The following is a 16,298-nucleotide window of genomic DNA, read 5'->3' as shown; positions in this document are numbered from 1 at the left end:
CAAACGTATAGTCTCTGCAGGGCACGCGCTGGATAGTCGAGCCCAGTCAATCTCTTTGCTGTGCAACCAGGATCCGTGTCTGGCCCACAGGCTGTCGCCAGCATCCAAGCGACACGCCACTGTACCCCTCTGCAACATATTCTCCACGTGCGCTGTGCGCATCGAAGTTGAATACACAATCGTTTCCAATCACCAATCCCGCTCACTTCACTATTACTCGGCTCACCGCCGGGTTCACTCGTCGTAGAGTGAGCAAGTTTCGACAAACTCGTCTTAACCCCGCATCATGTGGGCCGATATCAACGGAGAACGCAAGAAGGTCGCCTGGTCAGTTCATTCCATATCAACTTTGCATGCTTCTTTCGTTTACCCCCTATGTCGTCTCCTTTTGGACGTCTATGTCTTGCCAGCGACTCGAGCTCCAACCAGTGAGCGCAACAAAGCTCTTTCGTCATGTTTAGTAGTTCCTCTTGTCTGGTACGCCCTCTATCCTCAAGACCCAAGCAATGGCTTCAGGATAGACATCCGTGGGCAAAGAAGGTTCTTTTGGTTGAGGCGCTGGTTATACTTTTCGTTCACTTGACTCTCGACAAGCACACAATGCTAACTTCATACTAGCGGTCCTTGCATCAGAGGTCATCGCTCGTCAAAGTGTGATCATCGGGACCGGGTACTTGTTGAGGTCCGCAAACCTGGTCGACCACTGAGTAGTTGTCCACATCCTACCGGTTCATGTAGCTGTGAGCGGATTGTTATCAACTACACCATCCCTAAGACCTCAGAATGTGCTTGTCCGTCAGAGCGAGCACAATCGGTCGCGGTGGCCGGCAACAGTCGAATCTCGAAACATAAAAGGAAATTGACTGCAGTACATCCTACCTCGCTAGAAAAGGCCATCAAAGCGAGTCAAGATGTGGAAACCGACACATCGTCCTACAACACACCGACCGAGAGAAGTGCCAGCAATGAAGCTTCACCACCATCAAGTGCGAGCTCAACTCCCCGTATGCTACCTACACAAAAAGCGGAGGTATCGAGCTGTTGTAAGCCGAAGCCTGCACCGCCACCAGTTGCACAAGCTGGCGGCTGCTGCAGCAATAAAGCAAAGCAGCAACAACAACCAACGCCAATAACAGCAGTGGCTCCTGCTCCCATCAAGTCGTGCTGCGCCGGCAAACCACAACCGAACAACGTCCCCAACGCACAAAATGGTGCTCATAACATTGGCCAGCATTTCCAATTCCAGATTCACCCTCAGTTCAGGGCGCCCCAATACCAAAGCTTCCCAGCACAAGCTCCAACGGCACCACCGCCTTTCGGCTTCGGTGCACCGATATACAATCACGCCGCCGCAGCCTATCAGCAGTCGATGGCAATGCCCATGAACGGAGCTATGCACGGATCCTTGCCACATCATGCTATCGGTCATCGAATTCCGCAGCACAATCCCGAGCACAACTGTCACTGTGGAGAAGGATGCAGTTGTTTTGGATGCGCGGCCCATCCGAACAACGCCACCATGATGGAGTACGTTCGACTCATGGCCGAGTTTCAATACACTGGTGCCTTCGGAGGCCAACAAGCCCCTCTCTACGACATGCCCACTTATCCGCACCACCCAGGATTTGGCGCCGAGACAAGTTCTGCTGTGAGCTTCACGTCCCTTCCGCAATCATACGCTTTGCCGAACCCTACACACATGCCCTTTCAGGCCAGCTTAGACGCCACTGTCATGGCCGATTCACCCCTCAGCCTCTCAGATCCATGGCGTCAACGCTCCGTCTCATCACCTTCCATTTCCGAGCCCCAATACCTCGACAGCGCGGCTCCAACTCCCACTGAGTCACAGCTGAAACTCGAGATGGCACCCCCTACGGCAGTACCAGCGGCTAGCACACCGGTCGCCGATAGCCCAAGCGTCAGCAACGGGGAAGAAACACCCACACTGTCTCCCTCGTCGTTCTTCTGGAACGAGATGGTTCTTCCAGGCTGCAATGACGCAACTGGTACATGTCAGTGCGGAGACGGATGTGAGTGTGTTGGCTGCTTGACACATGGCGGGCACAATGGGATTGCGTTTGGGGGACCGAGTATAAGCGAACACGAGGCATTTTCGACTTTCCATGCAGATGTCGAGTTGAATTCGGACATGAACGATCCAACCGCGTTCTTGAACTTCAACGCTGCGAGCTGACAGGAGTGACAAGCTCATACGGGAGGCAGTTTGTGAGTTGTTCCCTTGTTCCTTCGTTGTACATGTTTCGGACTGCAAAAGCGCTAGGGATCGCACAGGACTAGAGATGAGTTGGGGTGGGGAGCATCTGCATAGGGTCGGATATTGCATATAGGGTTTAGATAGAAAGGAGTTCAGCTTTGATACCCATAATTTGTCAATGAACTAGTTGGCAGCTTCGACATTCCTACTCTTTGAATCGACATACAGTCACGCTCTAAATAAGATACAAGCTCACGTGCATGCACAGAACGATATCTGAGAGGTTCTTTTTTGGCTGTCACTGCATGCTAGCAATCATGGAAACATATACCGACTGTTTTGAAGAGAAATTTGAGGCAGTAGAGCCCGTGAACCATGCATAACGCCCTGGAAACGTCCAGCAGAAAGGTCTGGTAAATCGATTGACGCAGTAATTCGAAACGTGAGAGATCTCCAAAAAGACCGGCACGTGCTGAAGACGCAAGAGCTGAGAACACCACCATTGTATCTTTGAGCTTGTCTTGCCACCAATCACCAGGAAGAGCTGGCCTGTTAACGCCGGTCGCCGGTAGTAAAATGTGAAACCGAAAATAGACTTAAGAGTATGATACAGCTGAAATGAACCGATACATCTGGACAAGATCCGACAAGTCCTTCAGGAGAAAGCAGAGATCCACCGAACAGCATTCAGTGCTGGTGAAGTATGAACCAAAATGTGAAAAGGTACAAGAAATCGCGGGTTCCGGAGTCTAGGAGACGCGGACAGATGGAGAGTTAGGTGAACCGTACCCGGATCCGTTTCACGCGGAAACTAGTCATCAGTGAGGACTAGAGTGAGAGTACCGCCCTCTTTGATGCCAGCCTAAGACTCACATGTTAGTGCAAGCTTTAGCTTCAAAGCTGGAAAACCTACGGTGCAGCCATCCTTGTTGCTGTCGAACCATTTATCGCCCTGACCATATCTACCAGTGGATGCCTTGTACTTGCACGCGTTTGTGACACCGTCACCAGTAAATGTGATCGAGTAGTCAAGCTTCTCGTTCCAATTCAGCTCGTTCTGCTTCAAACTGGAATAGCCAACGTTGGAGGCGAGGTCGTCGAAGGAGGTGCCGAAGATTGTAGGCGACCAGTTGCCAACACCCTTACCGTCCTGACCCCAGGTGCAAGCCTCGCTCTCAGGCACGCCCTGCTTGTTGACGTAATAATGGGCAGACGTAGGTTTTCCCTCCCAAAAGAAGTACTTGCTCTGATCCGGGTTGGCCAGATAGCCCGTCTCGCCAGGGCCGACAGTAAGTGGGAAGGTCATAGACTCAGTTCCTAGAAAAATTAGTTTTGCTGATAATGAAGGATAGCTTAACACTTACCCGGATAGTCGGTGCGGCAGATAGAAACCGGCTTTGAGAGCTTGTTCTGCACCTTTACTGTCATCTTGTTGGAGCCTTTACCGCAGAGCGTCTTGCCGATAGAGCCATCCGCCATCTCCAGCATGCCTTGGTCGTTGCAATACAATCCGCCAACGGTCTGTCCTGTCTTGCCTTGCTTCTTGGGGAATGACAGCTTGAGATAAGGGTTTGGACATCCATATGAGCAGTAAGTCCCTTCTGTGCAACACGAACCATCCGAACATGATCCTTTGACAATGGTTCTGATGTTGTCAAAGCCATCGCCGCCACGGTATCCAGGATCTTGGATGCCAGACCAGCCTCCGAGGCCCTCGTTGCCGAGGGGCATGGCACCATAGCCGTACGGGAACTGGCTGCAGGGGATGACGCCGTTGGGAAATGGCTTGTCGCATGATGCACAATTGCCGTCCTTGTCGACCAAGTCGTTAGGGTCATCTGGCGACGCGTCTGGCGCTGAGATCGGAGCTGGGTCTTGCGATGGGGCCGGCGCTGACGAGGGAGCAGGTACGACTGTAGTGGGAGCCTCCTTGACAGGCAGAGATGATTGTTGAGTCTCGATCTGGTGAACCTCTGTGGTGGGCGGCTGCTTCTGCACAGGATCCTTCACCTCAGGTGAGGGGGTCGGTGGAGTTGTGGGGAGAGCGATCGGGCCTGTAGTAAAGGTCGATAGGATACCGTCATCACCCCAACGCAAAGTGCCATTGGCGATACCTCTTCGAGCTTCATCCTCTGAGATAAGACGGCCGTCCAATTCATATACGATGACGGTTTCAACGGGCGCTGGCGCATACACAGCGCTGTCTGGGCGGGCCATTCGCCTTACATGCGCGTGACCATGATGGTAGATGCGCTGGTGGGGTTTGGCTGCGGTAACTGCAGCGGCAGCAGCGAAGATAGCAATAACTTGGTATCTCATCGTAGGCCGTTACTTTACAGTCTCTCTTACTGGGTATTGCCAACAACTGTAGTCACAGTCAGTCAGTGTCTCACTGATAGGGTAGGGTGAAACGCACTTCTTCGGTGTGGAAGCAAGTACGTGTGAGACTTTTCGCGTGGTGAAATTACGCGGATGTATGTCTCGTAGTCGGTATTGTTGCGCGTTTGTTGTTATGGAGCACGAGCGTGGAATGAGGGAGAGTATATACGATTAGTGCTGAATGAGTGGACTGGAGGAAGAACTCCAAGTAGGTTACGGAAAGTGGTGTGTATACGAGCGCATGTACTGTCGCAGGAGTAAGCCGCTTGCAGGTAGAAGAAGGTAAAGATGGCGGCGTTTGTTTGTATCAAGCGCGTGCCAAGCCGCGTGTTTGCGAGGAAGGCGCAGTGAAGGTGAGAAGGTGAAAAATGCGCAATAACCCGATCTGGATTGGTCCTTTCGAGCACTGCCGACGAGCACTTTATCAGTTATTTGGCCAGATTCGGGAATCAATCTCGGCAAAGAGCGTATAGCATAGGGCAACGAAGGTCGAGAATGTAAAACAATGGTTAACGGCGGACGAGGTGGGAAAGAGAAACTGAATCAAAGCAACGGAGAGCAAAGGCGGGAAGAGAAGCATGTGGAGCCAAAGGTTCCAAAGGGCATACGGCAGATTGACCAACACCAACTTGTGACACGGTGGTCACAATTGCCAGATCCACCTGTGTCGCTAGAGTGTACAGTGGAGGCACAACCAGTCGTCTGTAGGTACATAGAATCCTCAATCACGTACCCAGGCACAGTGAGCCGTAGCTGGGCTTTCTTTGCGGCTCCATGTATAGCGTCATGGCGTAAGACCGTCCAGAGATTTTCAGTCATCGATGAGCGTGCGCATGGCTGTCGGCTGTCTCGCCCTGTGTGCGTGCATGCAAATCATCCCTGCTGTGCAACACTGGGTCCCTGGCTATTCCTTCAAAGGCAGTAGAGCGCCTACATTCCACGAGCCGAGAATGTGGCACACCATGATTTTTCTTTGGGCAAGTCCAGACTGGCTATATCAGGTTGTTGCCCCCAAAGAATGTTGATAGGCTTTGCTGCGTCGACGAGATTGCGGCTGTTGCTATTGTTTGTCAACATGCTAGCAGTGGCTCCGGACTCGCGACATCAACACAACTAGCTAGAGCGCTTCCACCGTCACATGGGGTTCGTAGTGGTACAGCGCAGCGTTCTTGCTCAACGTGCTCATCTGGTGATGGTTACGCCCACTGGTATCGTGAGATGTTAAGCGTTGTTCATCTTAGCGGGGCAGACACAACGCCATGTTGGACGATAAAGTGCTAGAAGAGATGACGAGACAACGATAATTGAGAGGAAGTCGACATCAAAGGTGATGAGACCCTCGCGCTAAAGCAGGCCCCACACGTGCCGCTGCCGAGACAAGCTTGTAGTGTCACATGTTGACACAATCGCAGCGACCATCTGTGAAACGTTGAACGTGGTGTTAGTGATTTGGTAATATCTAAACGCGTTACAATGCACTGCAACCGCGTTCTTGAACGACTGTCAAACAGGTGGTCTAGACCTGCTGAATGTAGTTTGCAGGAACACTCCGTACTACGCCGTCTTTCTCGACATCCGCCCACCCGTCTCCAGTATCCATGTTGATAAGAACGAATCGCTCCCCCTCGGCCATCGAATGCTCTACGTCGCTTTGTGCGTTGTACTCGTACAACGCTTCGACGTATTTGAGCTTCTTCGCGCCTCGCTTGGGTGCCACAGCTGGGCCTTTCTTCTTTCCGCCTGTCAACTGAGCTGCGAGATTTGTCGTAGAGGCTGACGATGCAGAATATGTTGAGTCGGGCCGCGTTGACGAGAAGGTAGACGCAGTAGTGGGCGGTGTTGCTGCAGCAACGATTTCCACATATGAGGCAGGCACAAGACCCTCCTTGGCTCCGGCACGGACTTTGATCCAACCAGACCCGTCTGTACAGTCTGTAAGCGACATGTCCAGAAGATACTGAAGCATAGGAGTGAGCTTGAGAGAGGACCTACCATCAGGTTCCAGAATGATGACGTCTCGCCCATCGGCAACCGTCAATTCGCCTTCGCCGCCGGCCTCATAGGCATATAGCATCCTGCCCTTGACCTCTGGTGTACCTGACGTTGGTGGCGGGGCATCATCATCCGACTTGACGTACGCAGCGGGCGGTGGCGCAACAACTCGATGTTTCCTAGCCCCGGCTGCCGGTGCCTTCTTTTCTGCTGGTGGTTCCTCAACAGTAGGTGACATGCCACCTGATATCGATCTGTGCGCTGTTGCAGAGTATCCGGAGCTAAGGGTGTTCATCGAGTTTACGGTGTCGCTTCTGCCCAAACGCGGCATATCGGACTGTGAGCCAGTCGTGGCGCCGTTCGTAGACGCTACGGTGTGTGAAGCTTTTTGTCGCTCCTCTTTAAGCTTCTTCTTCTCCTCTTTCGTCTGCTCGCCGGGGCAGTCTGCCGGCACCTTCAGCTCGCACTTGCTGTGACAAGTGTAACCGCAATCTCGGCAGTCGAATCCCTTTGCAGACAGTCCCCATATACGGTCGCCGCACAGATCGCAATTTGTGGGTATCTTGAAAGTCTGGGACTTGAAGTTGTGGTTTCTCGCGCCAATGCTGACGTCGCCAACAACCGAAGTGATTGTCGAGACTTCGACTTCAGCGCTGACCTTCTGCTTCTCGATCTCATGGGCCGCCTCCTGGATAGCAAAGATAGCACGAACAACATCGACCTCATCTCTCTTGTCCTTCCCATCTCTGATGTTTCGTCGCAAAGCTTTTGCATTCTCAACTTCCTTCAACTTCTTGTCGAGGTCGCGGCGGTGATCTCCTAACGAAGCTTTCGTCTTCAACAAGACGTTCCGTAAGAAGATTACTGCAGACTCATCAACAGCGAGGTTCCCGTCATCGAGCCACACCGGACTGGGCTCGAACTGGAAGTCGCCGGGTTCCTGCCATCCACCAGCGTTGTGTCTGACAAACATCATGGAGTCGAGGAGAGGGTTGTTGCGAGGGATCTCAGAGGAAAGGTGTTGCAGGTATTCCGCACTGCGCGTGAGGGTTTGAGTTTCGATGGATGCTGCCAGGGACCAGATGGCGTTTAGTTTGTTGACACGAGTCTCCGATAGATCCTGCATGCTCTGTCTGGATCGTCAGTGCCAAGCTCGCGTGTGAGTGGGTATGTACTTGCGTCTAAAAGTTCAGGGACGTATTCGTGGTAGTACATCTCTTTCTGCTTGTTCGTGACGTTGATGGTGATGAGGTAGGTGTTCTTGACATTGCGCATCTCGATCTGATGCTGTTCAAAGGCGTTCCGCGCCTTGCTCTTTCCATGGTCAAAGGCGCCGTCAACCTTCTTGCGGCGGTTTTCGACTTCCTGACACACACTGTCATACTTGCCCTTCGTCTTGCGTAGCTCGGCGTACTGACTGTCGCGTTCCTTCTCGAGCTTTGCTGCGTAGTCACCGTGGAGCTTGCGAAGCTCTTCGTATCGAGCCGCGAGTGTCTTGAGAGGGTCGGCGAGCTGTGAGACAAGGGCAGTGGCGAATTGCTCGTGTTCGGTTGCGCGTTGCTCGAGGGTGTTGAGTTGAGCTCCCCACGTGGTCATGGAGGCACTACAGCCAGGCGTCAGCGAATGGTACCCACAAAGACAGGCTCAAGACGGCACCTTTCCAGCGAGCCTGGAGTTACGGTTGGCGTGTCGCCAACACTCAGGCTGCTCACTTTCCTCGCCTTCTTCTCATAGTACTTCTTTGCGAGTGCGCTGAGTTTCTGCGAGTACTCCTTCTCTATGGCGCTCCGTTCGCGGTAGAACTGCTGGATGTCGTCGAGCCATGTGATGCCTCCAGAGACCTAGGTCTCGTGATCAGCATGCGAGTGGTATGAGCGGCAGGAGCAGTGCATGTCGCTCGCGGAGCACAACGGTGTGCATCGCCGAGGGTTGCAAGAGGTAGTAGGGACATACCCAGGCGTTGACCGTCTTGAAACCGTCCTGCGAATGATGCGTGTCAGTCCATGTTGGGGCGGTGCAGGCTGGGGGTCTGGCAACCGTGTACCTTCAGCTCAGCGCCGAACTGGGGCGCAATGTCGACCTCCATGCTGCTGCAGAGGCTGTGGAGCGGTTGCTAGTGCACGTGCGATCGGCGCATCGAACCAGAGAAGAGTGTTTCTCTCGAGAAGCGGTGCTGGACGGCCTTGGGGCTCTCACTGGCGGCCCAATTGGTGGTGGGGCTCGATGGCTGGAGGCGGTGCGCGCCGAGAAGGGTGGCCGGGATCTTTGCCGTGGTCCTTTGGCACCCGCGCAATGGCTAGCAAGAAGCCATGCCTGAGAGCTGGGCTTGGGTTCGGGCTCCTCGAGCTTCTGGCCTGGGGCGTGTCATTGTGCAATGACGGCTGCCCGCGCCAAGTGCCGCACTGCATCTACTGTGCACCTCGGGCGCAACTGCTCCAGCTGTTCATGCACCCTGGCGCCTAAAGCAGCCTAGTGTCGCACAGCGTCAGCCTGGCACTGAAGTTCCCCGCCATGAGCGCAGCAGATGGCTTTTGTTCGCGTTGCTTTGACCTGCCAAACAACAACACACGTACATTCATTCATACCCACGCCCGAAACGTCCAGCACGTACAGCACGTCCAATTTCTTTGAGACGTCACCCAGTCTGACATCGCATCGAGCGCCTTGTTCGCGCTCTTCTTGTAGCTCGCCAGCACGCTCAAAGGCGCCCCGCCATTTGCTCTCATCACCGCGACTTGCGTCACCTCACAACCAACCTCCACCTCCACCTCCACCAGCAGACGCGCTCGACCGCACCGCCACCGCAGCTCATCATGTCATCCACCGAGGAGCCGACCGCACCGCCCCCAGCTGAGGAGGAATCGGTCGCGCAGGCTCAAGTCGACGGTAGCGGACCTCCAGGAAACGGCTCTAAGATGGTCGAGACCGAGTTCAACGTCGAGGTGAAGCTTGCAGACATGCAGGCGGACCCAAACAACCCTCTGTTCTCTGCACAGACGTTTGAGGAGCTCAAGCTGTAAGCTGGCCAATGGGTACACATGACAACGGTGAGCTGACCTCGCTAGTTCGGAGGACCTTCTTCAGGGCATTCGCTCTATGAACTTCCGCACGCCATCGAAGATCCAAGAGAAAGCTCTGCCCTTGCTGCTCATGGACCCCCCTACGAACATGATTGCGCAGTCACAGTCCGGAACCGGCAAGACCGCTGCTTTCTCGCTGAACTGTTTGTCGCGTGTCGACCTCTCACAGCTGAAGCCCCAGGCGCTGGTACTTGCGCCTAGCCGAGAGCTTGCACGCCAGATTCTGGGCGTCATCACACACATGGGCCAGTTCATGGAGGGTCTGAAGACAATGGCAGCCATTCCGGACCCATCCAGGAGGGGCCTGAAGTACGAGGCGCACATTCTCGTTGGCACACCAGGAACCGTCACGGACATGCTGAAGAGACGCTTGATTGACCATACAGGCATCAAAATCCTGGTGCTGGACGAGGCCGACAACATGCTGGACCAACAGGGCCTGGGCGAGCAGTGCACTCGTGTCAAGACGTAAATACACGCGCTCTTCTTGTTTCCCGCTCAACACTGACCACCGTAGAATGCTCCCGAAGGACTGCCAGACTGTGCTCTTCTCCGCCACCTTCCCCCCGAACGTCATCTCATACGCCAACCGCTTCGCGCCAAAGGCCAACGTGCTGACCCTGGCACACGAGGATTTGACAATCGAGGGCATCAAGCAGCTGTACATCGACATCGACAAGGACAACGACAAGTTCGCGACGCTGTTGAAGTTCTACGGGCTGATGACACAAGCTTCCTCTATCATCTTCGTCCGGACCCGTAGGACTGCGGAGGAGCTCGAAAGACGCATGGTGACAGAGGGACACAAGGTTGCGCAGCTCAGCGGCGCTTTGGAAGGCCCCGATCGTGACAGGATTATCGACCAGTTCAGGTCCGGTGAAGCGAAGGTGCTGATTACGACGAACGTGCTCGCACGCGGGATAGATGTGCAATCCGTGACCATGGTCATCAACTACGTAGGTTATACGTATGCTCTTTTGCTTACTGTTGTACTGAACCCTTCTAGGACGTTCCCACCATGGCTAACGGCCGTGATGCGGATCCTGAGACATACCTGCACCGTATCGGTCGTACTGGACGATTTGGACGTGTTGGTGTTGCCCTTACTTTCGTGCACGACCAGCAGAGCTGGCAGCAGCTGCACGACATTGCAACTTACTTCAAGACCGACCTGGTGCCCATCGATACGAACGACTGGGACGCCGTGGAGGAACTCATCCAGAAGGTCATCAAGAGCTCCCGAGCTGGCAAGACGACCAAGGAGATGAACGATATCATCGCTGGCGACGCCTAGGGTAAAGCAGAAGATCTGGAGACAATAGACACGTAAGAGTATGCGGGATGGAAGACATACCACGACGTGGGTCTAGCACGCTGATGGCGGAGGCATTGTTCTTACAGCGAGCATGGGCATGGACCAAAGACGTCCGAAAAATAGACACAAGACATGCAAATTTTGAGATACCCACAAAGGCTCCTTATTTCCTGTGAATACGCCCATAGTACTGCGTCTTAAATTCTCATCCTGTGCAAATTGTGGTATAATGGCTGCCGTGGTTGCTTCCTCTCCCCATCCTATCCTCCTGACGAATCCTCAACGTCGACGCTTATTTTCCCTCAAGCTCCTTGACAATGTCCGCCTTCAGGTCCTCGGGCTTCTTCGTGCTAGCCCAGCGACCCTTGACCTTACCATCCTTGCCAACAAGGAACTTCTCAAAGTTCCACTTGACGCGCTTCAAGCCCATGAGGCCGGGCTTCTCGTTCTTGAGCCACTCGAACGCCGGGTCCGCCTTGTCGCCGTTGACCTATTGCAAAAGCATTAGCCTCGACCTTCTTTCTTTATTCCCACAGGGACCTAGCAGGGGTATATCTCCAAAGGAAAGGATTAGGAATATGAATATACAACGTACATCGATTTTGCCCAGCACGGGGAAGCTGACGCCGTAGTTGAGCTGGCAGAACTCCTGGATCTCGTCGTTGCTGCCGGGGTCCTGGCCGCCGAACTGGTTGCAGGGGAAGCCGATGATTTCGAACTTGTCGCCGTACTGGCCCTTGAGGTCCTTGTAGAGCTTCTCCAGCCCCGCGAACTGCGGTGTGAAGCCGCACTTGGAGGCCGTGTTGACGACGAGCACGACCTTGCCGTTCAGCTTCGAGAGCGGGTACTCGGTGCCGCGCTCTACGTGTACCGGTTAGCTGGGGGTGTAGTGGGGAAAAGGAGAGTGAGTTGTGGGAGGAATGAAGCTGGAGAATCGTCTCGCTGTGTGCGCCAGATGCAACGAGTGAGACAGCGAGTTGGGTGTGTGAGGACGTACTGTCTTTAGGCGTGAAGTCGAAAAAGCTGGTTGCGGACGCCATGGCTGTATCGTTTGTGCTGTTCCAAAAAGTACGTGTGGGTGTGTAGGTAGAACTGAATGTAGGACTGCGCCGTGGGTGGATTTGTGAAGTGGTGTAGTAGGAGAGTGTGGTTATAAGTTGTCGCGCAAGCACGCCTCGTCTCACGGCCGTCGCGATGCGCGGGGCACTGAAACTTGCCGCTCGGATCATGTCATGTGAAATTCTGCCCTGTCCCGCCATTGCAGCTGCGATCAACCCGAATTAGGTGCACAAGACCGCAGTATCTTGCTTCTGGGCCAAGTCGGTATTGCTCAGCTTACGAAATCCTTCAGAGTGGATTGCGATTCGCCGGCTTCCACGAGTCGATGCCTCGGTCGGATGAGTGGGACGCAAAGCAATGACATTATTCGGCCATTCACACGGCCCAAATGCTGTATTTGGGTGCGCTGCGCTCTGCACAGAGGATGGATGCACTTGCACCCGAAATATTGGCAAGGTAAGTAGGTGAGCCGAAGTCAACCGGGGTGGAATGAAGGTCGTGCGAACGAGGACATCACAAAGTACGTGGAGACTGAGGAGATTCGTTCGAGGGGTGTCATGTGAACCGGCGCATTTTGTATCGGTGTGTCGCATCACAGGCAACAGAGGCACAATTATTTAAATGACTAAGCTTCATGAAATACCCACGTACACAAATGTAGCACGAACTGTCATCCTTCTCTCGAAAGAGCGAGTAGTACAGTCTCTACCAATACCAAGGCGAAGACTTCTTATCGGCAATTCAAATCCCAAATAACAGAAGATAACCACCAACTCCAGTAAGCATCAATACAATCTGATCAACCTAAGTCACCCACGTCTACACTCATGACATTCTGATGCAATGAGTGGGACTTAGTCCCTCCACCCCAACGGGGTCGCCGTCACGCAAGGCGCTCGGCAGTCCGTGGCATCCAGTCCACGGCAGGGACAGTTCCTGTGGTCAAATCCAGAGATTTCCTCCAGGGAAGGGCATCCATCCGGCATGTGGGAAGTCAATATCCGCTAGGGCGGGAGATCCATCCAGGCATGTGGAGAAACGCAGCAAAAAGCAAAGCATGTAGGGTACAAACATGCTAAGCTATAGAAAAGAGGTTGTCGACGAGACCCGGGAAGCGAAACAAACCTTACATAGGTGTCGGGCAAGCCAGAGTCCTTTGTTGTCAAGACCTCATTCAGCCGCCCAAGCTGCTCCTGAACTTTGTACTGATGTCGTGCAACGCCATAACGTCTTGGCTGAGCTTGAGATCGTCAGACAACTCGTTGGGACCAGCAAGGTTGGTCAAAAAATCAACGATATGCTGCTTTTTGATGAGGAAATCCTGCGTCAGCTGGTCGCGGCGCTGCTGGAGCTGTTGCTCGGCAGTAAGCTTGATGACCTTGCTACGCTTCTCGGTGATGTCCTCTGCTGAAGCCTTGCGCTTGCGCGAGACAGGCTTGCGCGGCATCTGACCTTGCATGGGAGGGGAAGGCTCAGTGGTTGGACCATCGAACTGGTGCACCCTCTTCATGTGGTCGAAAAGGTTGTAGCGACGAGGAAAGCCGTGTCCAGGCACAGCACGCTCGCAGTCTTGGAAGTGGCAAAGATGGGGCCTGGCACCGTGACCGTGCATGCCATGCGCCTCACGTTCATGACGGAGCAAACATGCAGTAGAGGAAAATTGAACGCCAACGCAAGTCTTCTTGTTGCAGCGGAATGGCTTCAAATGCGAGTCGACGTATTTGTCGTAGTTGCACTTCAGCGGGGTAGGCTTGTGGGTGCAGCCAGGCTTGCCCTCCTCAGGACAATGGTACTTGCCGTCTTTGTCGGGTCCTTGCTGGTAGAGAACGTGGCTTCGAGCAACCTTGGTGCGCTCCTCCTCGAGCTTGGCTTCGGCCGCGTCAATGGGAGACTGAACATCTTCATGACCAGTCAAAGACTGTGGTGCGAGGGAGGTAGAGGTGCTGTCCTCTGTCTCGTTTCTGATTATAATTAGCATTGGTCGAGGGCAGCTGAAACATGGCCTACCTCTGGTCGACGTATTGTGTCTGCTCAAAGTCACCAGCTTGATGAAGCTGAACGCTAGCTGTGCTGGTTGGGGAAGCAACGAAAGCGTTGAAACTAGCATCGTGCGACGGTGTCCGCCTTGCAGCTTGCTGTGTGAAGTAGGACGACGAACTGCGTACAGGAGCTGGGCGCACGTTGTTCCACTGACGCTGGACCGGTGCTGCTGTGTTGAACATCGTCTCGTTCGATTCTGTGGAGTAAGATGTGAAGTTGTAGGGGGCAGCTACAGGGCCCCAGACGTTGACAGCAGATGTAGGGTTGAATTGCGAGATGTTCGAGGTTGGGTAGAGGGAGAAATCCTGCCCAGTAGAGTAGTTAGCAAATCCCATGGATCCATTCTGGGTATCCCAGGCAGCGGGAAGTTGCATCTGGTTCATGTCTTGGAAGGCGTTGTAGCTGTCTGAGCTCATTGAAGGCGAGTAAATGTCGCTGCCGACAAAATGAGCACCCATCGTGCTCTGAGTGTCCTGGGGGTATGGCTGTGGTCTCTTGGTTCCGCGCCGGCTTGCGCTAGTCTGACTCTGGTATGCGCTGTCCATGCTGCACTGGGAGGCAGTGTCCTTGAATTCAAAGTGCTCAGAGCTTTGCATGTCCTGGAAGTCTGAAGAGAAAGAAAAGTCCTGTCCAGAGCCAAGCGGCGTGGGAATGTCCTTCCTCCACTCGGTGATGTTGGAGATGTAGAAAGCAGCCTCCGATGGTGAGTCGAAGAGTGATTCGCTGAACGAAGGGGTTAGTGCCTAAACCAAATCGCAATGTGTAGCAAAACAATCTCGTGACAAAGGAAAACGCCGCGTTAGTAGAGCCAGGTGCAACTGCGACTAGTCTGCAGGCAAAGTTAGCGTTTTAGCCATAGAGTTGACTTGGGCAACACGCACCGAGTAAAGCCAGCAAGATGTATCATCGTGACTGGGTTGAGAGTGATGCCCGGCCGATCAATGAGCTTTGAATTACTCGTCCGCAGTGTCCAGTGGTTGGTGGCTCAGCGAGAAAGCGTCGGTAAATCTCCAGGTTATCCAGTCAAGCCAGCGTTGCCGAGGTCAGATCTCATCTGGGTCTTCCACAACCACTTCCTTCAACACCACGTCAAGTCAGTTTCGATGATCATTGAGGTTGGGTAGACCGGATGGGCCTGTCTCAGCCTTCTGTACGTACTTTGTCCCTCTCCCTGGCAGTCTGATAATCATCGCTTCGTGGTCGAGTCGAGTCCACTGTTATTAGCATCCAAGAGGCGGGCTAAGTAGGCGTCCTTGTAGTGACGTCCTAGAGGGAGGAGTCCATAGGCAGTTCCAGCGGTATGATCCAGGTTACGGGAACCTCCATTGGGGCGATAAAGTCCAGTAACAACATAGTCGAGTGTTGCATAGCTCGGTCGAACAAGAACATAATTGGTCGACGTTGCTGTTGTGTGGCATGTCTACGAGCATTGCTTGGCACTGCAAGATGTGTCGGATGATCCGCGGCCGGAAGCGAGCACCGCCCGGGGGTCAATCACTGAGATCCATATTGTGTTCACCGACTTTTCGCAAGCTCTAACTTTGAAGCTGAGAATTCGGTACACAGGAAGATCGAGGTGTCGAGTCTACGGGCGCTAGGCTGCTCAGATGTTGTGTCTACGTGTGTTCGCACTCCAGGCTGAATTCTCCGGAAAATATATCCATTACTTCCCGAGGAATGGGACCAGTAAAGGCAACCTTATGGAAATCCATGGGAACGAAAGAATCCTCTGGATATTGTCCTGTGGATGTGGTGTCCATGTGGAAGTCCTATAGCCTGGATTGCTAGACGGCGGCAAAACAAACTGAAAACAACTGTAGCAAACATACATAGTTTCGTAGCAACATCTCGACGGAAAGCAAAAAAAAGCAAGCAAATCAAACAGAACAATAGGGGAAAAGACCGTTGGGCAGTAAGTACCTGGTAAAGGCTCCGTCGGGGCTCCGAATTGTCATCCTGAGCGAGGGCTCTGATTCTTATTATTGTATGGTGAAGATTTTGGTGACGTGCCGCACGAGTCTTTTGTCGTAGTAGCGGTGCGAGTGATGGCGATTGTCGTCAAGTTTCGTGTAGTAAAAACGAGGAAGTGAGGGGGAAAGAGGTGAACAAATGTGGGCAGGAGATGCTGACCAGTTCGCTTCCTGGGCAGGAAGTGACAACGCAGCAGTGGTAACCAAATCCAGGCTAGCGTCCGGGTTTGATACGATGTGAGGCCATG

General features: G+C 53.6%; 6 protein-coding genes across 7 annotated transcripts, besides 2 other annotated features; 2 read left to right on the top strand and 4 right to left on the bottom strand.

Annotated features, from left to right (window-relative positions):
- Positions 1-286: 286 nt before the first annotated feature.
- Positions 287-2,194, top strand: EKO05_0007830 (uncharacterized protein; the record flags this gene model as incomplete). Its single annotated transcript, XM_038940942.1, has 2 exons — positions 287-327; positions 619-2,194. The coding sequence occupies 2 exons, from the start codon at positions 287-289 to the stop codon at positions 2,192-2,194; spliced, it is 1,617 nt and encodes a 538-aa protein (XP_038797034.1).
- An 832-nt stretch (positions 2,195-3,026) lies between these two features.
- On the bottom strand, positions 3,027-4,534 carry EKO05_0007829 (Protein BZZ1; the record flags this gene model as incomplete). Its single annotated transcript, XM_038940938.1, has 3 exons — positions 3,027-3,077; positions 3,129-3,532; positions 3,580-4,534. The coding sequence occupies 3 exons, from the start codon at positions 4,532-4,534 to the stop codon at positions 3,027-3,029; spliced, it is 1,410 nt and encodes a 469-aa protein (XP_038797035.1).
- Positions 4,535-6,110: 1,576 nt separating this feature from the next.
- Positions 6,111-8,672, bottom strand: EKO05_0007828 (Protein BZZ1; the record flags this gene model as incomplete). 2 transcript variants are annotated; one of them, XM_059637139.1, is made up of 6 exons in its annotated part: positions 6,111-6,517; positions 6,587-7,715; positions 7,766-8,189; positions 8,243-8,427; positions 8,540-8,566; positions 8,631-8,672. In XM_059637139.1, the coding sequence occupies 6 exons, from the start codon at positions 8,670-8,672 to the stop codon at positions 6,111-6,113; spliced, it is 2,214 nt and encodes a 737-aa protein (XP_059493122.1). The 2 variants fall into 2 exon arrangements, with proteins under 2 accessions (XP_059493122.1, XP_059493121.1); XM_059637138.1 differs by having other exon boundaries at positions 6,111-8,189.
- A 655-nt stretch (positions 8,673-9,327) lies between these two features.
- Positions 9,328-9,361: a tandem repeat.
- Positions 9,362-9,399: 38 nt separating this feature from the next.
- On the top strand, positions 9,400-10,960 carry EKO05_0007827 (RNA helicase; the record flags this gene model as incomplete). Its single annotated transcript, XM_038941013.1, has 4 exons — positions 9,400-9,602; positions 9,652-10,134; positions 10,184-10,622; positions 10,673-10,960. The coding sequence occupies 4 exons, from the start codon at positions 9,400-9,402 to the stop codon at positions 10,958-10,960; spliced, it is 1,413 nt and encodes a 470-aa protein (XP_038797037.1).
- Positions 10,961-11,273: 313 nt separating this feature from the next.
- Positions 11,274-12,021, bottom strand: EKO05_0007826 (Glutathione peroxidase; the record flags this gene model as incomplete). Its single annotated transcript, XM_038941057.1, has 3 exons — positions 11,274-11,471; positions 11,577-11,842; positions 11,979-12,021. 3 exons carry the CDS (start codon positions 12,019-12,021, stop codon positions 11,274-11,276), a joined length of 507 nt encoding a protein of 168 aa, XP_038797038.1.
- Positions 12,022-13,214: 1,193 nt separating this feature from the next.
- EKO05_0007825 (uncharacterized protein) lies at positions 13,215-16,035 on the bottom strand (the record flags this gene model as incomplete). The annotated part of the gene is made up of 3 exons (XM_059637137.1): positions 13,215-14,001; positions 14,048-14,803; positions 16,001-16,035. 3 exons carry the CDS (start codon positions 16,033-16,035, stop codon positions 13,215-13,217), a joined length of 1,578 nt encoding a protein of 525 aa, XP_059493120.1.
- Positions 15,936-15,970: a tandem repeat.
- Positions 16,036-16,298: the final 263 nt, after the last annotated feature.

The sequence above is a fragment of the Ascochyta rabiei genome, chromosome 13 (assembly GCF_004011695.2).
Source record: "Ascochyta rabiei chromosome 13, complete sequence".
Lineage (NCBI taxonomy): Eukaryota > Fungi > Ascomycota > Dothideomycetes > Pleosporales > Didymellaceae > Ascochyta > Ascochyta rabiei.
The sequence above is the reverse complement of the archived record's forward strand: the minus strand, read 5'-3'. Positions and strand labels throughout refer to the sequence as shown.